Source organism: Dendropsophus ebraccatus, unplaced genomic scaffold (genome assembly GCF_027789765.1).
Source record: "Dendropsophus ebraccatus isolate aDenEbr1 unplaced genomic scaffold, aDenEbr1.pat pat_scaffold_730_ctg1, whole genome shotgun sequence".
NCBI lineage: Eukaryota > Metazoa > Chordata > Amphibia > Anura > Hylidae > Dendropsophus > Dendropsophus ebraccatus.
Genome location: NW_027210329.1, coordinates 24,254 through 50,142, shown reverse-complemented (window position 1 = coordinate 50,142; position 25,889 = coordinate 24,254). Strand labels below are relative to the sequence as shown.

Below are 25,889 nucleotides of genomic sequence, written 5' to 3'. Positions count from 1 at the left end.
AGATATTACTGTTCTGTGTCTGATTCTTAATTATATTAGACAAAAGTTGGCCTGGTCTACTCCCATCCCTAAATCTCCTATAGTCAGAAAATAACATTTTATTATAAGCTCTATCTTTCACAAACCTAGCATATTCCTCTTGGGCTATCTTTAATTCTCTAAGTGATCCTTCATCCGCCCTTATCTCATAATCTCGACTTTTCTTCTCAACCTCCTGTACATGCTTCCTTTCCCTATCTTTAAATTCTCTCTTTTTAATCAGGATCTTTTTAAAATAACACCCTCTAATAAATGCCTTTAAGGCATCCCAAACAACCTGGATACTTGCTGTTCCCCTATTAGACAGCATAAAGCCCTCTATTTCTCTGTCAATTTCCTCATCCTCCTTTCCCAGAATATTAAGCCAATGAGGGTTAAGTTTAAAGGGTCTATCCAAATGCTCATTTGCCCCACATAATTTCAGACCCCATATCACCGGAGTGTGATCAGATATGTTTTTTGAAGCATATGTAACCTTAGTAACTAATCTAAACCCCCCCTAATCACTGAATACCATATCTATTCTAGAAGCCGAACTGTATGAGGAACTAAAACAAGAGAATGCTTTCCTTGTTGGATTATGACACCTCCATACATCTAGCCATCCCACTTCATCCACAAACCTCTCCAATGGAGAGCTTCTATTGACTAGCTTTCTGACATCCGATCTCCTGTCCTCCAAGGACATAGTACAGTTAAAATCCCCCGAGACATAAAGCCCCCTATATTCCTTATTTGCCGCGAAACGCAGCAAATCCTCCAATATGTCCCTGGAGAACGGGGGAGGGATGTACACAAAAGCCAAAATTATATTAGAACCCTCTATGCAACCATACAAAAATACATATCTTCCCCTATTGTCCGTCTGTGACACAAAGATTTTATGGTCTATTCTACGGTGAATCAGAACTGACACTCCTGCAGAAAAGGAGGAACCAAAAGAGTGAAATGACGAGGCTACCCAGCCCCTAGAGATACCCACCACCGATTCTGAAGTTAAATGGGTTTCCAACAGCCCAACTATTGCCGGCAGATGTTTATTAACTTGATCAAACACAGCAAACCTTTTAAGCCTTTCACCCAAACCTCTCACATTCCAACTAACTATATTGACCATAACACCTACTCAGCCAAAATTGCGTCTCCACAGCCAAAAAAAAAGAAAAAAAAAAAAAAAAAAAAAAAAAAAAAAAAAACCTCCTATCTCCCTCCCGTCCCGGGCTGGACCCACCCTCCCCTCCCCCCCCCTCTCCCCCCCCCCTCTCCCCCCCCATCCCACCCACCTCTAACCCCCCATAACCCACTGCAAAACACAGTGTGTCCTACACCCGAGTTTTCCCACCCGCCACACTTGCTACCTATCCCACTTATATAAATATGGGGAAAGAAAAACACTAGAATAAAAAACAGTTCATATTATGGGAGCTTCATACTCCCTCATTAATTTATCCCCTGCGTATCCATCCATTTTCTTGCTTCCTCCGCCGACTGAAAAAACAAAACCTTCCCCTCCCATTCCACTCTGAGTCTAGATGGAAAAAACAGGGAGTATTTAATACCTCTGGATCTCAACGATTTTTTAACCTCAAAATACTGGGCCCTAGCTCTCTGTGTCTCTACCGCGAAGTCTGGAAAATAACAACCTTAGCATTGTTATAACGCAAATCCTCCATTTGCCTTGCCTTCCTCAAAATCACATCTCTATCCTTAGATAGTGACACTTTAACAATCATGGCTCTCGGGTTGTTACCCACAATAACCCTACCTGGAATCCTGTGCGCCCTCTCCACCGCAAAGAGGGAAGAGAGACCACCCGCAAATTGTTTCTTCAACCAATTTTCCATAAGTTCACATGCACCTTCTCTCTCTTCCCCCTCTGGGATGCCTATTATCCTCAAATTGGCCCTGCGGGATCTATTCTCCAAATCCACCACCTTCTCCTTCAGTGCTTTATTACTGACCAGTAATGAGGCCACCTCCTGTTTGATTTTATTTATGTCATCCTCTGCTGTACTAATCCTAGACTCAGCTTCCGTACACCTATCCCTAATTTTCTTAACATCTTCTCTGATAAGGGCAATATCATGCTGTAGGGCTCCCACTTGTCCCGACAGTGCCTCCAAAGTGCTGCTGCTCTTTGTCACTACTCCCAAGATTCTTCCCAATACCGAGGAAGGATCTACCTCCTCCATCTCCCCTCCTGGTATCTCTTCCGAAGCGGACTCATCAGCTGTCCTTGTAATAACAGTTTTACTTTTACTTGCCCCCTGACCAGGAGAGAGAAACTTATCCATTTTGTTACTGGGTTTCCCCGGGGTACCCCCTCCCTTTTTCCCTCCCCTTTTATCCATCCGAATGCAGTACTCAAAACCACCAGGCAAAAGGAAACAACTCTTTGTTTTGAAGTCTCTTGTTCTCGGGTCCAGTAAAGCACTAAGATCCGACCACAGAGTCCCCAAAAAAATTCCTCTGATAAATCCCTATCTGGAGTCTCTTGTTGTCGGGTCCCGTAAATCACTAAGATCCGACCCCAGAGTCCCCACTAAATCAGTACCCACAGATCACCTAGGTCTCTTGTTCTCGTCTCCAGTAACACACATAGATACGAGCCCAGAGTCCCAGACCAGATCTTCGTCAACCAGCATTCCCCACTTTCCCTCCCCCAGAACTGTAAAGAACACAGAGATATGTCATGCAATCATATAGAAAAATCAGTCCGCCTATCCACCCTCGACTAAGCAGAAAAGAGATGACCGTTCAAATCTCTTCGCCCTCCCGGGCCAAGCACATAGGGAAGTCCACCATTTTATGGGGGAGGAGCCCCTTCTTAGTTCAATGCAGTCCAGATCTTCAACTGCAAGTCAATCTTACACTTTATATCCTCAACAGGATATTGAGTTACAACCCAGGGTTCAGCAAACACGAGCTTCTGGTTCCCACTTATACAAGAAAGTTATGGGCTTTATATTTCCAGCAAGGTATACGAAGGCAACACAGGATCCAGTAAGGATAAGAAACTTCTCTTTTGCCAACCATAGAGAGTATGACAAAGAGCACAGTACATAAACCAAATACATAGGCTGCGAGGTTATGTTATTGCTCCTGTTCTACAAGTTCTGTTGGATCAACTCTCAGGTGAGGGAGGGAGAGAAATTCACTTAGCAAAGTGAGGCACCATAGTGCCATAGTCCACGTAGCATGGGAAACATAGCATAAACTTGTAACTCCGCTGCTCCCAGGACTTAACACATAAACAGATTTTAAATGGCTCTGACCCAGATAATAATAAAAAAAAAAATCAGCAAAACGACACAGTTCACTAGATAGACACGGTCAGATAAAAGAAGCCGTTATTCCCTCTTGAGAGGGTATCACCTGTCTTCACCTCCTGCCGAGGCCGCTGCCGTATGTCCTCATATGCCCGAGAGGGGGAGGCCGATAGCCGAGTCTCCCAGCCGCCAAAGATCCTCCACGCTCGCTGCTGAGGCCAGACTTTCAGCCTCGTGGCTGCCTGCAGCTCTCTCACCGCTGCTCCGCAGCCCTTCGTCCGGCCGGAGACCACCCCCTCACGGCGTGAGTCGCTCCCGCTCTCTCACTGCAGGAACAACCCCACTCTCAAATCAGTTTGGGGAAATCGCCAGTCACCCTCTGCAGCTCTCTCACCACTGCCTCGGGTGACAGAGGCGCTCTCCGGCACCTCGCGGCCCTCCCGCCCTCTCACTGCGGGGGCCGCAGTCTTCAGCGTCTGGCCGACTCTCCTGGCTTAGTCCACCACGGCACTCCGTCTCCCCCACACTCCTCATCAGCAGCGCTCGGCCTATTCCGGCTTCAGCAATTCATGGCACCTGGCCCAGCAGTCATTCAGCCCTGGGAGCTCTCATGCAAGCGTGGCAGGTGAGCAGAGGAACACACCTAGCTCCTCCTCTTCCTCATCCCCCATGACTCATTTCTTACTTCAGATATGTAAAAAAAAAAAATCTGCTTTCAGCTGCACATTTTCCCATGTAATAAGATATGTGCGGCTAATGGATGAATAACACGGGGCTTGCACAGTTTAGTGTCTATTTGTGCAGCCCTAGTTGCACAATTATCGATCTAGGAGATTAGTGCTCGTTTACAACAGAGCTCATGCTGCGTTTATACGGAGTGATAATTCGCTTAATCGAACGAATAACAATTTCTAAGTAACTATGTCTTTTTCATAACGATCAGCGTTTAGACTGAATGATAAATGGTTTGGAAAAATCGTTATTACAATCGTTTTATGATCACTTAATCCTGTCTCACACATAGGGTGAATCGGTGAAAAACCAACAATGATTTGAGAACATGTTGAAAGATCACAATATACGATTTCTTGCTCGTCGCTTGAGCGTTCACTGTGTTTCCAGGAGCCGATTATCTCTCAAATGTGATCGTTTTCACGAAAATAAAAATCGCAAAAATAAATGCACCATCAGGCCGTCAAATACAACATAAAGTTGAAAATTCCTCTTAAGGCTGGGTTCACACTACGTATCTTTCAGTCAGTATTGTGGTCCTCATATTGCAACCAAAACCAGGAGTGGATTGAAAACACAGAAAGGCTCTGTTCACACAATGTTGAAATTGAGTGGATGGCCGTCATTTAATGGCAAATATTTGCTGGTATTTTAAAAATACGGCTGTTGTATTGAAATAATGGCAGGTATTTACTGTTATATGGCGGCCATCCACTCAATTTCACCATTGTGTGAACAGAGCCTTTCTGTGTTTTTAATCCACTCCTGGTTTTGGTTGCAATATGAGGACCACAATACTGACTGAAATATACGTAGTGTGAACCCAGCTAAGGGTGTATTCACATGTACAGGATCTATAGCAGATCTGCAGCAGATTTTATGGCGCAGATTTCATTGCCCAGATTCGATTTGCTTTGAATCTGCAACTTCAAATGAGAGAAGCAAACATGGGAAGCTCACCCTGGAGACCTTTTTCAAACGCTTTGCTAGTTCACAAAACATCACCCCTCACTTACCTTTTATTAAGCAGGGTTCCTACGCTTCACACACTTTGGCCCTATTGCTAATGTGTCATAATTTTGGCACAATTGCACCAAAACCATCTTATATATCTTCTGCCACATTTACTATTTTTGATATTTTTCCAATGAGTACAAAAGGTGACATAGTGGTATACAAAGAGACTGGCCTAGCTATAAAAGTGGACATTGCTTTAAGTGTGCCAAAAATTGTGCAAGATTGCCCCTAACAGTTGGTCTAAACCTAAATCAGATTGCAGAGGGAAAATCTGCTCAAAAATACCTGATACAGGTAAAATTGTGGCCAGGAATGAAAGTTTACACATAATAACTTAATTTCCATCCAAAATGATAGCACATGATAGGAGTGCACAGAAAGTGATTGTCACAACACCAATTTATCCTCTAAAACAGACATGTCAAACTCTGGCCTGTTGTCCGCAGAGCCATTTTTTTTGGCCCGCCTAGGAAATCTGTGATTATAATACAGCTGGGCCGCCGAAGTTTATTATTGGCCCGTTAAGAATGTGTAAGCAAAGATCTATTGGCTGCCATTGGATCTATCCTATGCTGCCATTGGATATGTCCTGAACTGAACCCGCCTCCCAGTAAGTCGCGTAATTGTACTGCACAACTCACCATTCCAGGGTTGTGGCCGTAACTGTCAGGAGTGCTGGAGTCCAGGACAGGTAATTATGTTGTGTGGGGCCTTGGGGGGACTGTGTGCACTGCCTCTGGCGTTCTCCCCCTCAGGACTCTCCTCCTTCCCTCAGCCACCGGCCGACCACCACACACTCAGCTCCTTCCCTCAGCCACCAGAGCCACACAACAGCAGTGACAGCAGCAGGTGACGTTGTTATGTACACATGGGGGATGCTGGGGGGGTTAACTGGACACATGGGGGATGCTGGGAGAGGGGTTAACGGGACACATGGGGATACTGGTAGGGGGGTTAACTAGACACATGGGGATGCTGGGGGTTAACTGGACACATGGGGGAAACTGGGGGATTACCCGGACACATGGGAGATCTGGGGGGGTTAACTGGACACATGTGAGATGCAAGGGGGTTAACTGGACACATGGGGGATGCTGGGGGGGGGGGGTTAACTGGACAATTATACACGATTTTTTTTTTATAAATATCATGGTCGGCCCACGACTTAGTCCAAGTTTTTAATTTTGGCCCACTAAGGTTTTAAGTTTGACACCCCAGCTCTAAAATATTCAGAGCTTTGTGGAATGATCACAGATTTCTATGTCTGCTTCTAAATGAATACTGCAAAGAATCGCCCCTGGCATGCACTGCTTGTATCCTCATGACAGATTTCTTTATAGGATTTTGTAAATCAGTAATAGATTAAGGTTTGTTTGGGGTGTTTTGGGGAATAGGGTCAGAAACATGTCTGTGCAATATTCAAAAATCATTATATGTCAGCTGCACATCACCTTGTGTAATAGGGCAGGTGCAGCCACAATGTCTGAACTATAGGACCACACTAACAATCCAGCAGCCTTGTTTACCCAATATGAAGATGTTTAATAAGCTCAATAAACTAGTTGTGGTCTCCTAGATCTGCACTCATATTGGATGGGGGTCAGGGTGTATTTTAGACATTTGTAAAAGATAACTAACTTTGAAATTTTAGTATAAAAGATTAATCACATTTTAATATTCTAGCTTCTGTCCAAGTGCCCTGGGAGAGAGCAATATCACCCAACAAGGTTCCCTATTATATCAAGTAAGTAACTAGAATGTCCTGCTTAAGTTGTAGCCTTATTGTCTCTTATATTTCTCTGGTGTATGATTGCATGTGTATTACAACAAATAGTTGTAAAAATTATTATATGCAACTTATTAATAAATAGTTAATAGAAATATTTTTTCATCCTTTGCCAGGCCATTCCTCCTTGTTAGCCTTTTCAGTCTTTTCCACAATCCACATGGCCCTCCCATCCTGGAAATTAGTGCTTTTTTAGACTACGTTCACACTTAATATTTCAGTCAGTCTTTTGGTCAGTATGTTTCAGACCAAAATCTGGAACCGACAGGGCAAAATTATAATAAAAAGATTTTTGTGCTCAGTTTCTGTGTTTTCAACACATTCCTGGTTTTGGTGGGGAAAAGACTAACCAAAATACTGACAGAAATGCTATGTGTGAACATAGCCTTAGGATGAAAACACAGCACAGTCTGCGAAGAAGAATGTACAAAAAGGGATTGTGGCTACATTGGTGGGCATATCCAGGCTTTAAAAATGAATGGCATGCTGATCAGAGGGACTGGCAGCATGGCCAATGCTCACAGAGCAAAGATTGGTTGTCGGTAACCTAGGCCAGTGATTTTCAACCTTTTTTTAGCCTCGGCACACTTTTTATACTTAAAAAATCCCGGGGCAAACCACCAACCAAAATGGCACAAAATGACACTAAAACAGTACATATTATACATATAGTTAATAATATAGATTCTAAACGTATTTATACTCACTCAATGTGAAACCTGGGCCTGTTTTCTTCTCCCCCCTGTGCTTCTCTCCTGTGCTTCTCTCCACCATACTTCTCCCCCCTGCTTCTCTCCTGTGCTTCTCTCCACCATACTTCTCTCCTGTGCTTCTCTCCCCCATGCTTCTCTCCTGTGCTTCTCTCCCCCATGCTTCTCTCCTGTGCTTCTCTCCACCATACTTCTCTCCCCCCTGCTTCTCTCCACCAAACTTCTCTCCCCCCTGCTTCTCTCCACCATACTTCTCTCCCCCCTGCTTCTCTCCGCTGTTTCTCTCCCCCATCCCCATGTTTTTCTCCCCCCTGCTTCTCTCCCCTGTTTCTCCCCCATCCCCAGGTTTCTCTCCCCCATGCTTCTCTCCCTGTCTCCCCCCCCTGTTTTTCCCCCATGCTTCTCTCCCCCATTGTTTTCTCCTGTTTCTCTCCCCCATCCCCAGGTTTCTCTCCCCTACTTCCTCCTCACCTCCTCTAAAATGATTGCCGCTGCTGTCCGCCTCACCTACTGGCCGCCCGTAGGGCCCGGACGTGCTCCTCCAATCAGCGGAGACCGGGAGCGTGGTGCTCGCATCACGGCCTGCCACAGCGCACCATGCTCCCGGTCCCTGCTGATTGGATAGGAGGAGCACGTCCAGGCGCTACAGGCGGCAAGTAGGTGAGGCGGACAGCAGCAGCGGGGCGATCTGCAGGGGCACCATAGTTTGGGGAGCTTTTCCCGCAGCACACCCGACCATGTGTCGCTGCACACTAGTGTGCCGCGACACACTGGTTGAAAATCACTGACCTAGGCAAAGGGCTAGGTTGTTATAGAGTACAAGGCATGACAGCGAAAGTAGGCAATCTTGCTAATTACTTTTACATCAGTTAAAAACACTTTAACATATGAGAATAACCCTTTAAGTTAAAAAATTGGGTATGACCAGGGCTATGGACCTTTTACACACTTTGACACCACTTTGATAATGAGCACCGATCAATTAGCATTTGTTAGGAGAGCCTGTGGTGGCCACCTAGCAGAGATCTTCTTGAAGGTCTTTGGCAGTCAAGTGGGTCGGATTTGCCTTTTTAGTAATCCTATGAGCAGCTGGCTCTAAAAGTTTTCTTGGTCTTCCAGACTTCTCCTAACTCCACTGTTCCTGTTATCTGCCATTTAATTACAATAGGCAGCTGCTTAGAAGAAGCCATGTTTACTTTTTTGGGGATAAGGTTAGAGGAGTTGGGGTATTCATAAAATGTTGAAATTTGTATCACCTAGCCTTTTCTAACAATGATTGTGAACTGGACAAATGACTGGACAATGATTGTGTCTTTAACTGGATAAAGTTACTTTAGTGCTCAAATCTCCTTGAGTTTGCTCTAAAATTGTACAAATTCAAAGTAGTACACTGATATTGCTTAAAGTGTTGAAAAGTGTGTTTCATCCTTTAGACCACATTCACCCATTCCAGACCGTGAAGTTGCCCAACAGAATCAGAGATCTCCTGGTATAACGTGTCATTAAGATGGCAGAAGTGCTAAAAGTGCTTAAATCTTTGTGGGACTGTACTGACACAGCTGCACAGCTTTATCAGTGCAGTTCTGCGACGATTTAAGCATTTTAGTGCTCCTGGCATAATAATGATACATGATGTCACAAGGTCTCGTGTTCACAGTCCACAGTTTCTGTTATTTACGGAATGTTTGGAGTAGCCTTACTTGCTTGAGTGTTCACAGTAACAAACCTAAACATACCCTGCCCATTCTTGTTCCCTGGGCATTATTTGTGTATGGAGAGAAAAACTGAAGTTACTAGGACTGCCTGGGTTCCCTTGGGGCCTGAATTGGTGCTACAGCTGTGGCCGGAGAGTTTCCCTACATGGACAGTGTCAACTGGACAGCATGTATTGTCCTTGACTTCCCCTCAAATACTCTACGACCTCCCCTTCACATTTGTGAACAAGGCAGTAAAAGTGGCCCTTTGCTAGCATATTTAACTTGGAAAGCCAATACTTTGCCCCCTGTAGTAGCAATTCAAGACACTAATACTTATACTTTCTGTTTTCTGTTTTTAGTCTCCCATTCCCAGGGTATAATGGGATACAGTGTTTGTCTAGTGCCTTATTGCTAATGATTGCTTGTCTTTAGCTGATTGTCTCTCTGTTCATATAGTCACCAAGCACAAACAACTTGCTGGGATCATCCAAAAATGACAGAGCTATATCAGGCACTTGGTGAGAAATTGTTCTTTTGTTAACTTCCTCCTCAGTTTGTGTTTTTTGGTATACACAATCCTATACATTTGTTAGTTCTGAAAAAAAAAAAAAAAAGTTGATGGAGATACAAACCAAGAGACATAGCGGTAGTAACACAGCACTGATCCAAAGGCGTCAGTCACCACAGCCATCAGTCACTGATCAGCACGGTGCTGAAACCCACCACCCGCTCCAATCGGCTGTTTACTGTGTACTGCGGGCTCTGAATAGCTGATTGGCATGGGTGCTGGGTGTCACCAGTCAGTTCACTTTGCCCAGAAACCGTTAAAGGACAACTACACACAATTATAATACACTCTGTATAATATATTTGCCTTTTTTTGTTGCTTTTTTTTCCAGGAGATTTAAATAACATCAAATTTTCTGCATACCGAACAGCAATGAAACTGCGTAGAGTTCAAAAGGCTCTAAGATGTAAGCATCAGTAGTTTTAAAACTGTGTACATTTGGGTGATGCAAACTATATTTTAAATGTATAAGTTCACTTAGAGGACATTCTAACTGATCACTTAAACTAATACTATAAATACACAAAAAACACAGAAAAATGCAAAAGCTCACCGCAATGGCAAAATACAGACCCACTATAGACATGAAAATAGTTAAAAGCAGCCCCCCAATCTGCTAAAAAAAAATTCCCACAAAAATAATGAGGCTCTTGGTTACCATTTGCAAACTGTGTAAACTACCCCACCACGTTAAAGGCAGACCCTACACTGTACTGTGGCCTCTCCATGGCATGAAATACGCCTATGCTCTGGGCATGCAAGATCCATCTTATACCTGCAAAAGTAATTACACCACCTGGGTGGGATAGGTGGAGTGCACAACCAAGTAGAGGCAGCCACTCCCCCCATCTGAAACACAGAAAAAAGGACAAATTTGGTCAGCTTTCCTAGAACACCATTCACACTAGGCAGTAGCATGTTGCTATGGCTGAAATGGCAAACATACAAAAACACAGAAAAATGCAACAGCTCGCTGCAATGGCAAGATACAGACCCACCATAGACATGAAAATAGTTAAAAGCAGCCCCTCCAACTGCTAAAAAAAATTCCCACAAAATAATAAGGCTCTTGGTTACCTATTGCAAACGGTGTAAACCACCCCACCACGTTAAGGTGGCCTCATTCCAGGGCAATCTTACACTGTACTATGGCCTCTCTACTATAAATGGTTCCTATATCACATGGTTGGGATACGATTTTCCCTTATAATTCAAGCATTGAAATGTGTCCATATTATAAATATGATGGACAGCCGATTTAATAGACCACCAGCAAAAACTATACACTACAAACCTTTTGCACATTTATTGCATATGCCACAAATACCTTATCAAAGTCTACAGAGACCCCAGTTGTCATGAGAATAGGGTTTTTCATTGAGGAGGTGACTGTGCTTAAAATCTGTTATTTCTCCTTTGATGTCTTTTTTTTTAACATTTGTGTTACTTCATACTGCTTTTTATTTCTTTCTATCAACATGTTTCAGTGGACTTAGTCACCCTGCCCCTCCTATCTCAGATATTTAGTTCGGATATCCTGCAGTCTGCAGATCGCTCTCTGGATGTTCTTGATGTAATTCGATGTTTGAGTTCACTGTATGAGCGATTAGAAGAAGAACGTGGACTTTTAGTCAATGTGCCATTGTGTGTGGATCTAGCCCTCAACTGGTTGCTAAACGTCTTTGATGGGTAGGCATTTGCAATAGCTTTTTTGTTGTGCATACCATAACATAAAATGGGCTTTTCAGCCAAAATACAGTGGCTTGCGAAAGTATACATTACAACCTGTGTTTAAATCTGTTTTCAATCTGAATTGTGTATTTATGATGCATCTGTTTTTGCAATTTATGGCCATGTTCACATTACGTATAACACTGGCCGTTCTGTGACCTGGCCAGTTACTGAAGATCATCCCGGCCGGTACTGCAGTACTGTTTTTTTATTTAACCAGAATCAAAATCTGACAATGTCTTTTCCTTCTTATTATACAGTGGTCGTGTTGGAAGGATACGGGCTCTTTCTTTAAGGCGGGAATAGTGTGTTTATGTGATTGTGATGTAAAGGGAAAATTGCAATGTGAGTATTATATTGGATTGATTAGAATGCTTTGTATAATTACATAATTACTTTTTTATTTCTGTAGAATATTTTAACAACTGCATAATGTGGTTGGAAAAAGTCAAATGATCATCTAGTTCTCCCAAGGATGTTTAGGGAAAGATGGTTGTGAATTGCGGGGAAGGCTGTGAGTAACTTTTAGAACTTTGTTTACTGTCTATTAATCCATAGCAAGGTAAAAACACACAAGGCATAAACCATTCTGCCCTAAACAGGAAGGCCCCATTCACACGTCCGTGTCAGTTTTTACTGTCAGGAAATCCTGATCAGGAGACCTCAAATGTCATCAGGATAGTATCAGGATTTCCTGACAGTAATCCGTTTTTACCATCAGGAAACCATCAGGAAAAACCTTCAGGATTTCCTGATGAGATAATATTGTCTAGTATGCCAACATAAATCACAGGTACCCGTGTACCTGGATGGCCACAGGCTGCAGAACTACAACTCCCATCATGGCCTGTCAGCAAGGCATGATGGGAGTTGTACGTCTGCAACCTGGATGGCCACAGACTGCAGAACTACAACTCCCATCATGGCCTGTCAGCAAGGCATGATGGGAGTTGTACGTCTGCAACCTGGATGGCCACAGACTGCAGAACTACAATTCCCATCATGGCCTGTCAGCAAGGCATGATGGGAGTTGTACGTCTGCAACCTGGATGGCCACAGACTGCAGAACTACAACTCCCATCATGGCCTGCCAGCAGAGCCATGATGGGAGTTGTACTTCTGCAACCTGGATGGCCACAGGCTGCAGAACTACAACTCCCATCATGGCCTCTCAGCAAGGCATGATGGGAGTTGTACGTCTGCAACCTGGATGGCCACAGACTGCAGAACTACAACTCCCATCATGGCCTGCCAGCAGAGCCATGATGGGAGTTGTACTTCTGCAACCTGGATGGCCACAGGCTGCAGAACTACAACTCCCATCATGGCCTCTCAGCAAGGCATGATGGGAGTTGTACGTCTGCAACCTGGATGGCCACAGACTGCAGAACTACAACTCCCATCATGGCCTGCCAGCAGAGCCATGATGGGAGTTGTACTTCTGCAACCTGGATGGCCACAGGCTGCAGAACTACAACTCCCATCATGGCCTGCCAGCAGAGCCATGATGGGAGTTGTACTTCTGCAACCTGGATGGTCACAGGCTGCAGAACTACAACTCCCATCATGGCCTGCCAGCAGAGCATGGTGGGAGTAGTAGTCCTATGGGGTAATCTCACCTGTCCCGGATCCTGCTCTGTCGGGGCCGCGAGGTTGGGGTCCGGGTCCGGGTCAGAGTGCAGTGCTGAGGTCCGGGCAGCGGCGGCGGTCGGAGGTGTGGAGCATCCGGCGGGCGGCCCGGTGGTGAGTTCCCGGGGGGGGGGGCGGTGTTCCGGTGGTGAGTGGTGAGCGGCGGCGGCGGCGGGTATGGGGGCGCGGGGTGGTTGTCGGGGGCTAGCGGGTACTGGGGGTTAGGCGGCGGCGGCGGCGGGGGGGGGGGTGGGGGGGGGCGGGGGATCTGCACCGCAGTCTGGCCGGCCAGAGTGTGCGGTGCGGTGCGGGGGGGATGGGGGTGTGCGGGTGATCGGACGGCGGCCGGGGCTGGCTCTCTACCAGTCCGGAATCGCGGGCACTTTCCTGATATACATCAGGAAAATGCCCGTGATTCCGGCGCTCCCATAGACTTCTATGGGGGCGTCCGTGCCGGATTTCCGGACGAAAATAGGACAGGATCTAAAAAATCCGGTCCTATTTTCCGGAACGGACACCCTTCCGGAAAAATCCGGAAGGGTTGTCCGTGTCTAATTTAGTCTATGAGTCCGGAAATCCGTCCGGATTTCCTGATAGGAAATCCGGACAGATTTTCCGGACGTGTGAAGGGGGGCCGAAAAAAAATCAATTCTGATCCTGAGTGGGGATTAAACTGGATCAATATTTATAAAATAAGTCTATACATTCACATACGTATTAAAGGAGAAGTCCATGTACAAAACTACAGGCAAGTTGGTGGAGGAAGGAAAATAATAACAATTTTTCTTTATCTTTATGTACATGTTGTTTTGTATATAATAACTGTGGAAAAATTTTATAAAAATATATATATAAAAAAAATCAGTAATGTGATAATTGAATAGTTCAAGTGATTCTGCATGCATGCATTTTATTTTATTTTTTGAAAAATGGGCTGATTTAAACGTTCATTATGGGATGCATTTATTTATATTTTAAAAAAACAAACATTTTTGTTTACACTCATTTTTAGTTCCCCTAGGGTACTTAATACCATGATTGCTCATAGGGATCAATGTAATACTCTATGTATCGCATTGATCCATCATTTCTGCACACAATTGCCTCAGCCTGTTGGAAGCACGCTGAAGCAATCACAAGCTGATTGGTTCCCTAAAAGCAGTAGATTCTCCCTTGGAGCTGCTGCTAGTAGCCACTATGGCATAGAGAAGCAATTCATTGCTCGGTCCTTTCCCACCATTGTTCTTAAAATAAGCATATTTTGCAGTGGTAGGTATGCAGCATTTCTATTTTGTTTAGAAAGTGAGTCTCAGACATATCTTTCCATTTTTTCTCTCATTTCTAAACTTTCTTCTAGGCAGTAAAATGAGACAGGAGCTTACCTTTATTATTTCCCTGTTTTTACTGACTGTGAGTGTGCTAGAAAAGTATTGGGTTTACCAAATGCTGTTGGTGGTAAGCATGGAATAGTAGTTTGCACAGTGGTACCTCAGCAATCTGGCTGTGCACCCTGCGCAGCTGGTTGTCTTTGGGCCACTTGTTAGGACAAAAACAGTAATGCCATCCCTTTGTGAGGTGGGCCTACCTATTTAATAATAATACTAATAGTAATATGTTCATATTGATATTACTCTTCTCTAATGCAAAGTAAATGTTTTCCTTAGATCTGTTTTCACAAGTTGCTGGACCTGAAGGAACTTGTGATCAACGGCAGCTTGGCCTTCTTCTACATGAAGCCATTCAGATACCCCGTCAACTAGGAGAGGTTGCAGCATTCGGAGGAAGTAATGTTGAACCGAGTGTGAGGAGCTGCTTTAGATTTGTAAGTGTACAAACAATTAAATTGCATAGTTAATTATTACTACTAATCTATTTACAGGGCTGACGTCCTGTGGCCACATGAATACCTTACAGCCTCCTTAAATAATAAACTGGACACTTTCCTGACAGTTTGGAACACGGGGGATTTCCTCTCTATCACTGACACCATGTAGGATTCCTTCTCCCTGCTGCCCCAGCTCCCTTCCCTCTGTTGTTGTCTCCTATTGTTTGTCTTGTCCCATATCTTCATATTTAGTGAAAATTGCTAATTTAATGATTTAGTTTAGATTTATTGTTCCCTCTAGCCTTAGTATGGTGATCTTTCCTTTGTAGAGATGAGTGAATTTACAGTATAAGGCTCGGTTCAGACGTTGTAACTGTGCGGCTGTATTTGCGGCTGTAATTGTGCGGCGGTATTTTGGTGGTTCGTGTGTATGCTTGGAAGTATAGGATATGCGGCTGCACAGTGCACACTATGTCTGAATCTACGGCCCTATTGTAAACGGACCCGTAAAAAATGAACAAGACCATTGTTTGCGGCTGGACATGCGGCCGAGGATTGACAGGTGGTCCGTACGGAGTACTTCAAAAATAGCCGGCAATGATGCCGAATGCCGATGCCTCTAATAGTTAATATATAATTACTAAAACACATTTTCTTTGTAATCAAGACACTTTCGTTGTTCAATAATTATTTCTAACGAATCCATCATTTTGCAATTAAATATACTGTTAAAATAAATAGATATATAAATAAATGTATATTTATCCATATATTTATTTTTTGACAGTATATTTAATTGCACAATGATGGATTCGTTAGAATTAAATAATTGACACCGAAACTGAATTTATTTCCACGAAAATGTGTTTTATTAATTAATATTAATTAGTACAGGAAGCTCCATAAGCCATTAATTCATATTCCCGGCAATAGAGCATTCTGTACTAATCATCACTTTACTTTAATGAAAACATCAAATGTTTCTTCTAATTATGTTATGACAATAGCATTATTAGAAGAAACATTTAGAATTATATGTGCGCTCAGCTGATTGGCTGTTCGGCTGAGCGCACATATAATGAGCCGGTCCGCAGTACAGTGACTTCATTGTGCTGCGGACCAGCGAAGAGGACACATCGGGGTGAGTGTAGAGCTCTCCCCACCCCCTCCCCTGAACTGCACCCCTCCCAGCAAGGAACGGGGGTCACTTAACCCCTTCCTTGCTGGGATGGGTGCAGTCTGACATCAGTCTGGCCCCCAGGGGGTTAAGGGGGATGCAATACATCCTCCCTTAACCCCTTGGGGGTCAGACTGTAAGCAGCGATCTGTAAAGATGCTGCATACTGTAAGGAGCACAACACCGCTCACAATGATGTTTTTTTGTGTGTTTCTCCCTTTTTGTTTTTCAGATATCGGTATCCTGGGATTACGTCGGATTCCATGGACTACGTCGATGACCAGCGGTTGTTGTTTTAATTTTTTTAATAAAATGGTCAATGAGGGGTGTGGGGGTGTTTTTATTTGAATAAAAATGTTTTTTAACTTGTGTGTTGTCTTTATTTCTTTACTTTATAGACTTAGTAGTGGAAGCCGTCTAATAGACGGAATCCATTACTAAGTTGGGGGCCTAGTGTTAGCCGGTATAAGATGGCTAACACTAACCCCCTATTATTACCCCAGTACCCAATGCCACCAGGGGTACTGGGAAGAGCCGGGTGCCAGTGGTCCTGGAGCGTCAAAATTGGCGCTCCTGGACCGGGCGGCAGCAGGCTGGTAAGATTTAGGCTGGGGAGGGCCTAAACCATGGCTCTTCCCACCCTGGTGTTACCAGGCTGCTGTCGTTTGGTTTTTAACCCGGCTGGTTATAAAAATAGGGGGGACCCTATGCGTTTTTTTTAAATAAATAAATAATAAAAAAAAAAACGCATAGGGTCCCCCCTATTTTTATAACCAGCCGGGTTAAAACCAAACGACAGCAGCCTGGTAACACCAGGGTGGGAAGAGCCATTGGTTTAAGCCCTCCCCAGCCTAAATCTTACCAGCCTGCTGCCGCCCCAGTCCAGGAGCGCCAATTTTGACACTCCGGGACCACTGGCACCCGGCTCTTCCCAGTACCCCTGGTGGCATTGGGTACTGGGGTAATAATGGGGGGTTAGTGTTAGCCATTTTATACCGGCTAACACTAGGCCCCAACTTAGTAATGGATTCCGTCTATTAGACGGCTTCCACTACTAAGTCTATAAAGTAAAGAAATAAAGACAAGACACAAGTTTAAAAAATTTTTTATTCAAATAAAAACACCCCCACACCCCTCATTGACCATTTTATTAAAAAAATTAAAACAACAACCGCTGGTCATCGACGTAGTCCATGGAATCCGACGTAATCCCCAGGATACCGATATCTGAAAAACAAAAAGGGAGAAACACACAAAAAACACACAAACAGGAGCACAACACCCATCATTGTGAGCGGTGTTGTGCTCCTTACAGTATGCAGCATCTTTACAGATCGCTGCTTACAGTCTGACCCCCAAGGGGTTAAGGGAGGATGTATTGCATCCCCCTTAACCCCCTGGGGGCCAGACTGATGTCAGACTGCACCCATCCCAGCAAGGAAGGGGTTAAGTGACCCCCCTTCCTTGCTGGGAGGGGGTGCAGTGCTGGGGAGGGGTGTGGGGAGAGCTCTATACTCACCATCCGATGTCCCGATGTTGTCTCTTCGCTGGTCCGCAGCACAATGAAGTCACTGTGCTGCGGACCGGCTCATTATACGTGCGCTCAGCCGAACAGCCAATCAGCTGAGCGCACATATAATTCTAAATGTTTCTTCTAATAATGCTATTGTTATAACATAATTAGAAGAAACATTTGATGTTTTAATTAAAGTAAAGTGATGATTAGTACAGAATGCTCTATTGCCGGGAATATGAATTAACGGCTTATGGAGCTTCCTGTACTAATTAATATTTAATTAATAAAACACATTTTCGTTGAAATAAATACAGTTTCTTTGTTCATAATTTAATTCTAACGAATCCATCATTGTGCAATTAAATATACTGTCAAAAAATAAATATATATATAATATACATTATTTATATATATATTTATTTTAACAGTATATTTAATTGCAAAATGATGGAATCGTTTACATTTAATTATTGAACAATAAAGGGACTTTATTAGAAAGAAAATGTGTTTTATTAATTCAATAGATTAACCATGAGAGACATCGGCTATAGTGCAGAGGATCGCAAACCCCGGTAATAGCAATTCATGTAAACTGTGTTCCCTGCTTTCCCAGATGCATCCAGAGGTGTTTGCATCACTTTCTTAACATTTTATTTGTTATTTTTTAGTTGAACCAGATTTCCAAGTAAATGACCGTATGTTTTGAGCCGCATGTCTATTTTTTCCCACGGCCGGAGTTTCAACCCGCACATTTACAGCCGCATAAAAATACAGCCGCACAGTTACAACGTCTGAACCGAGCCTAAATGAAGCGAATTGTTTCATTAGCTCGGAAATCGTTTTATCAGCTGGTTGCATTTGAAGTCTGTACTGCTCCGACCGGGGGCCTGGAAAAGCTGTCCCAGTCCGGGGAGAAGCTGCACAGAGCGCCATGGACGTCAAAAGCAGCAGGCTGTCAATAGCAACAGTGGCCATTGTTCACACAATGTATTGAACAACGGCTGTTGTTTTACACTCAATACAACAGCCATTGTTTTTGAGTGCCAAACAACGGCCGTTGTTCATACGTTATGTGAACATAGCCTAAGCCATCATTTACAGTGGATTTCACACAGTGGATTTAATGCCATGTTAACTTCATTTATTTCAATTGATTTACACAACATAAAATCATACAGACCCTGACTTAGGGTCCCTTTACACACACACACACACAGATTATCTGACAGATTTTTGCAGCCAAACCGGAATGGATTTAATAAGAAGAGAAATCTCAGTCTTTCGTATGACCTGTTTTCTGTTTATAGTCTGTTCTGGCTTGGCTGCCAAAATCTGTCAGATATCTGTCCGATAATCTTTGTGTGTAAAGGGACCTTAAAACTTCCCTTGTATTAAGTCTTGTTAACCAGAAGGATCAAATAACTTATTTCTCAATGCAAATGCAAATAAATGTATATGAATTTAGACATGTTATTTTCTGGATTTATTTTATATTCTTTTTTCTCACTGTTAAAATTAATTTACCCTTAAAATGATAGACTGTTCATGTCTTTTTCAGTGGGGAAACTTACAAAATCAGTAAGGGATCAAATAATTATTTCCTTCATGTAAAGGTACAAAGGGGCACATTCAATTATGAAAAGGTACACATTAAGCTGTGGGTACTCATCAGACAATGTCATATAAGGTATGACAAGATGTTTGAAGAGGACCTGTCACCACCCCTAGAGTGATATGAACCTTATGATGTGACCATCAGTCAGACAGTGTTTTTTAACTGTGAAATAAATGCCACAATCTAGAAAATGTTTAGAATCTGATCTCCACAATGACTTCAGGATTTTTCTTTTTTAAAAGGGAAATGGAACATCACATCTGGAGTTGTCTCAGTTTCTTGAATGGGGGAAGTCTGGAACCGCAGTCCTTAGTATGGCTTCCAGTTTTACACAGAGTAACATTAGCTGAAACTGTCAAGCATCAGACAAAGTGCTCCATCTGTAAACAGTGTCCAATAAAGGGATTTAGGTTTGTATATGTGTGATCATGAAATGCCCCAGGTATAGAGGACTGCATATTAATTATTAGGGTGTGTTTACACTGTTAGGCTATGTTCACACAACGTATGTTTTCGTTAAAAGTACGCCTGTTGTTGCAATCTGCAAACAACGGCCATTCTTTGTACAAGAACATACGTTGCCTTGCTTTTTATGGGTCCCCGGCCAGAGCGTATAGACATAGTATACGCTCCGGCCGGGATCCCTCCTGGCGCCGCAAAGAACTGACATGTCAGTTATCAGTGAATAGTGGCCGCAGTGAATAGCGGCCACTTTTCAGTGCACACTATTCCACGCTAGTCCAGTGCACACTATTGAGCAAGCAGCTGCAGCTGCACGCTCGATAGTGTGCAGTGGAGAGTTCTGATGCGGGCACGCATGGATGCATCAGAACTGTGCAGCAGCAAAGATCATCCAAGCCGATGCTGTAGTACCGGCAGGGATGATCTTTTCAGAGACCGGCCGTTCCGTGACCTGGCTTGGTTACGGAACGGCTGGTCTCTCATGTTGTGTGAACATAACCTTAGGGTGTGTTTACACTGTCTGATTTGTAATTGTTGAAGTCAAAACCAGGAACATGTTATAAATGGAGGACAGGTTATAAAGGAGAGACTCAGATTTCTTAGATTTAAATGCATTCCTGGCTTTGTTTTTATTAATTGTAATTAAAAACCTAAACATGTGGACATACCATTAGGCAAGGTTTACACGTTGGCAATCATGAATGTGGCCAATAGAGATGTTATGCTTCGTACATTGCTTTGCTTATGTCGAATGGCCCACACCATACCTCTATTTCTTCACCAATAGCCATGCGATGTTGCCCATAATCCATTTCTAGGTTTTGACCGCATTCCAATATTGTATGGATTAGCAGAGTCACAGAATGTTACAGCTTTCATTACTTATTTTATATCAAACCTCATGGTGCTTGTTCTGGTAAAAAGTCGTTTGTGGATTGGTATATGTGGGCGGGGCCTCCCAGCCTACGTGCCACATTGCTTCGCCCCTAGCGACACTTAGCCCCACCCCCATCCGTGACGTCATTGACACATAGGTCCCGCCCCCTCATCGGCCATTGGTGTAGGACAAATCTAGGGGGGTGGGGCCTAGAGCTTTAGGCTGGCCCTTCCAATGACTACTGAGGGGGCGTGGGCCTATGTAGCGATGACGGCGCTGATGGGGGCAGGGCTAAGTGGTGCTAGGGGCAGAGCGATGTACCAATTCACAGGTGATAAAAACGACTTTTTACCAGAACAAGCACCATGAGGTGTGATATAAAATAAGTAATGAAAGCTGTAACATTTACCCTTTACACCTGTGGAGAGCAGTCAAAATGCAAATAGGGGGTGACAGTGTCACTTTAAAGGAAATCTGTCACCAGGTTCATTCCGCCTTAAATGCGAACAGCATGGATAGATAGCTGCCAATCAGAAGCCGGTGGGCGGAGTTTTCTGCTTGTCAGGAATATTGAGGACTCCTGTGCTTATGCACATAATGGAGAGGACTACTTATTGTCCATGTTATTAAGAAAGATATCTCTGGATCAGCTGCACAGAACACTGTTAGTAATACAGTGGTACCTTGGTTCTTGAACTGCTCGGTTCTCAAACTGCTTGGAACTCAAACTATTTTCAAGAAAAGTTTGCTTTGGTCCTCAAACTTTGCTCGGTTCTCAAACACTTTTCGGGCCCCCAGTCTTGAAGTACTGGGTATCTGAAGGTTTTTTGCGAGCGTCGATGGAGGGTTGAACCTGGTGAGTTTAGCATTGGTGAGGCTTCACATACAGTACGGTACTATATAAGACTGCTGGAGTGCATATACAGTACAGTAGTAGTACAGTCAGTGCACCACCATCTCCCATCCTGTACTGTATAAGACTGCTTTAGTGTATATACAGTAAAGGATGAGTGAGGAGTTAGTGACTACTGTTTTTGTTGAATGTTTCTTGTGTATAATGTCCTGTACAGTATAGTGCTGTTCTGTTCTGTACTGTAGAGATGACACTGGGCACTATACAATGTAATATATGGGTACTGTAGGTAATTATTGGTGGGTGCTGGAACCAATTATACACACTTACATTATTTCCTATGGGAAGACACTGCTCGGTTTCTCAAACTGCTCGGTTCTCAAACTACCTTCTGGAACCTATTAAGTTCGAGAACCAAGGTACCACTGTACATCATTCTGTTCAGCTTCTCTATGACTAGTTTATGCTACCCTTAGATAGGACAGCATAAACCTGCTGACAGAGTCTCTTTAAGTAATTCTCTAGTTACCACAGTCCACTTTTCCTTCACTGACCTGTAAAGAAAGTAGTCCCTCACACACAGCTGCAGAGATCTAAACAATACTCAGTGCTATGGTATCTAATCATCATGATAGTTTCTTCTCCACTGCCCCACCAATTTATATTTCTTTATTATTTGTGCTTCATATACTTCATTTTTACACTTCTATAGGCCTGTGTACAGTGTCGGACTGGGGTACCTTGGCCCACCAGGGAAATTGATTCTTGGGCCCACCCAACATATAAAGACATAATCAGCGCCAAACCTTTCACGTTAGTACAGCGACTTTGCATAGAGCTGTGTATGTGAGCAGCAATCCTAGTGCACTGCCAGTCACTTATACAGTTGTTACTGATTGATGCAGTTGTTGTAAAACTGCACCATTTAGGTAGAAACTTAAAGAGAACCTGTCACCTCCGGTGCCGGGTCAGAGCCCGGCCGACCCCCGCTAGAGCCCCTTAAAGTCACCTCATTCCCGAAGTCCCGCTTCTTCAGCCGGTGCGGGGACGGAGATATCACCGTGGGAAGCCTGGTGAGCGTGGCTGAGATGAGTCCGACGCTCATAGAGAATGAATGGAGCCGTCATTCTCATCTCAGCAGCGCGCGCTCCGGGCTTTCCACAGTGATATCTCCGTCCCCGCACCGGCTGAAGAAGCGGGACTTCGGGAATGAGGTGACTTTAAGGGGCTCTAGCGGGGGTCGGCCGGGCTCTGACCCGGCACGGGAGGTGACAGGTTCTCTTTAATATTGCTGCAAAAACACATGAAAAATGTCATGTGTGAACACAGACTTAGAAACATAAACGATGAAGGAGAAAATGTCCATCTAGTCTATTCTTATATTACAATCTCCAGCAGAGGAGACCAATAATGGTTTATTCTAGCCTCACCACAAGGTGTTGGGCTAGAATAAGACTTTTAAGGACCTTCATGAAGGCATATCAGTGGTCATTAAAGCGTTAAAGGGGTACTCAGGTAAATAATAATTTTTTTCAAATCTGTCAGAAGTTACAGATCAGTAAATTACTTTGTCTTCCAGTACTTATCAGCTGCTGTATGTCCTGCAGGAAGTGGTGTATTCTCTCCAGTCTGACACAGTGCTCTCTGCTGCCACCTCTGTCCATGTCAGGAACTGTCCAGAGCAGCAGCAAATCCCCATAGAAAACCTCTCCTGCTCTGGACAGTTCCTGACATGGACAGAGGTGGCAGCAGAGAGCACTGTGTCAGACTGGAGAGAATACACCACTTCCTGCAAGACATACAGCAGCTGATAAGTATTGGAAGACTGTAGATTTTTAATTAGAAGTAATTTACGAATTCCTATAACTTCCTCACACCAGTTAATTTGAAAAAAAAATTTCACCAGAATACCTCTTTTACCAGAATATCCCAGCCGGATCTCTGTTGAATTGTAATTCAGGCACACCCGTGTGCACCCGCATCTGAATTCCCAGATGCACACAATGGAGCGTGCAGCCGGAGCACTATATTATGAGGGGGGGCATTATACTACCTGTGTCTGGAGGGGGGGCAGTCAGATGAGGGGGGCATTATACTACCTGTGTCTGGAGGGGGTGCAGTCAGATGAGGGGGCATTATACTACCTGTGTCTGGAGGGGGGGCAGTCAGATGAGGGGGCATTATACTACCTGTGTCTGGAGGGGGTGCAGTCAGATGAGGGGGCATTATAGTACCTGTGTCTGGAGGGGGGTGCAGTCAGATGAGGGGGGCATTATATTACCTGTGTCTGGAGGGGGGGCAGTCAGATGAGGGGGGCATTATACTACCTGTGTCTGGAGGGGGTGCAGTCAGATGAGGGGGCATTATAGTACCTGTGTCTGGAGGGGGTGCAGTCAGATGAGGGGGGCATTATATTACCTGTGTCTGGAGGGGGGGCAGTCAGATGAGGGGGGCATTATACTACCTGTGTCTGGAGGGGGTGCAGTCAGATGAGGGGGGCATTATACTACCAGTGTCTGGAGGGGGTGCAGTCAGATGAGGGGGGCATTATACTACCCGTGTCTGGAGGGGGTGCAGTCAGATGGGGGGGGCATTATACTACCCGTGTCTGGAGGGGGTGCAGTCAGATGAGGGGGGCATTATACTACCTGTGTCTGGAGGGGGTGCAGTCAGATGAGGGGGCATTATACTACCTGTGTCTGGAGGGGGTGCAGTCAGATGAGGGGGCATTATACTACCTGTGTCTGGAGGGGGTGCAGTCAGATGAGGGGGCATTATACTACCTGTGTCTGGAGGGGGTGCAGTCAGATGAGGGGGCATTATACTGACCTGTGTCTGGAGGGGGTGCAGTCAGATGAGGGGGCATTATACTAACTGTGTCTGATGCTGCTGCTTATATATTTATTTTTTGAGTCGGTACAATAATTGAGAAGAAGTTTGCACTCTGGAGGTCCCAGTTGTGCAGGAGATCTGTGAGGCTTAGGCGCTGATCAGCTGATTCAGGATTCTCACATCAAAGATGATAGGAGTTGTAGTAGAAGTAACCGTAAGACTTTAATCAATGGATGACATTTTTTGTAGAAAACCCTCAATAGATCTGACAAAGAGGGTTCCCCTCAAAACGCCTCATCCATTGATGAAAGTCTTACTGTTATGTCTACTACTACTCCTATCATCCTACCATCACTCCTATAATACTGAATCAGCCGATCAGCCCCTAAGCCTCAGGGATCTCCTGCACAACTGGACCCCCAGGGTGCAAACTTTTTATCATCACATACAAATATATACACACAAAATGACATACTGCAGACATACACAAATATGCACACAAAATGACATACTGCAGACATACACAAATATGCACAACACACCTTACATATATACCTACATCTAAGCATACTAACACACACACAGACACATGACAGACACACAAACATATATACACAGATACAAAAGCATGCAGATTATATATATACAGTAAAATATCTATAGTACTACATTACATAATATACACTATATACATGATAGATGCACACACACACACACAACTGCAGTCACGCTATCAGCACTTCACTGAAATGGAGTCACACTATCAGCACTAGGAATTGCAGTGCTCCTATATACCATGTTTTACGGTAATAGCCAGGACTAGTTAGTTCCAGGCTCCAGAATGTGCCAGGAAGATCATAGGGTGACACCTACATGTGAGACTAACTAAAGAATGTCAACTCTTAACCCCTTCAGGTCCATTCACCCACTGTTAACCCCTCAGATCCACAACTGTTCAATTACCCCACTGTTAACCTCTTCACATCCACTACAATCTAATTCATCCACTGCTAACCCCTTTAGATCCACAACACTTCAATTCATCCACTGTTAACCCCTTTAGATCCACAACACTTCAATTCATCCACTTTTAACCCCTACACATCCACCACAGTTTAATTCATATACTGTTTAACCCCTTCAGCTCCAGGAATATTTTATTTTTTTCTAACTATATGTAATTTTTAACACCTGAAAACCAGGCTCATTTTAATTTATTTCTCTTATTTGTCTTAGACATAGAGGAACCATTATTACTGTACGGATTCGGAGTAATGTGATGGTAAAGTGTCTATTTGGGGTTATATGTCGCACATTTTGAAGTCCAATAAAATCACAAAATCAAATTGTTATCCAATCTCGCTACCATATCCTAGAAGAGCGCTTACTCTCGTACAGGTTCTGTGATTTTCAGACATTTTTACTGTAGGGATTCGGAGTAATGTGATGGTAAAGTGTCTATTTGGGGCTATATGTCCCACTATTTGAAGTCCAATAAAATCACGAAATCAAATTGTTATCCAATCTCACTACCATATCCTAGAAGAGCGCTTA

At 43.9% G+C, this 25,889-nt stretch overlaps 1 protein-coding gene across 1 annotated transcript in view; it reads left to right on the top strand.

Annotated features, from left to right (window-relative positions):
• The window catches only part of LOC138779377 (dystrophin-related protein 2-like), a gene marked incomplete at its 3' end in the record, with an annotated part of 70,405 nt that overhangs the window by 20,331 nt on the left and 24,185 nt on the right, over positions 1-25,889 (top strand). The window contains 9 exon segments of the mRNA XM_069956590.1: positions 6,741-6,801; positions 9,707-9,768; positions 10,150-10,224; positions 11,306-11,507; positions 11,810-11,835; positions 11,838-11,894; positions 14,843-15,000; positions 19,554-19,598; positions 19,600-19,721. Of these exon segments, the coding sequence (XP_069812691.1) occupies positions 6,741-6,801; positions 9,707-9,768; positions 10,150-10,224; positions 11,306-11,507; positions 11,810-11,835; positions 11,838-11,894; positions 14,843-15,000; positions 19,554-19,598; positions 19,600-19,721 (808 nt within the window).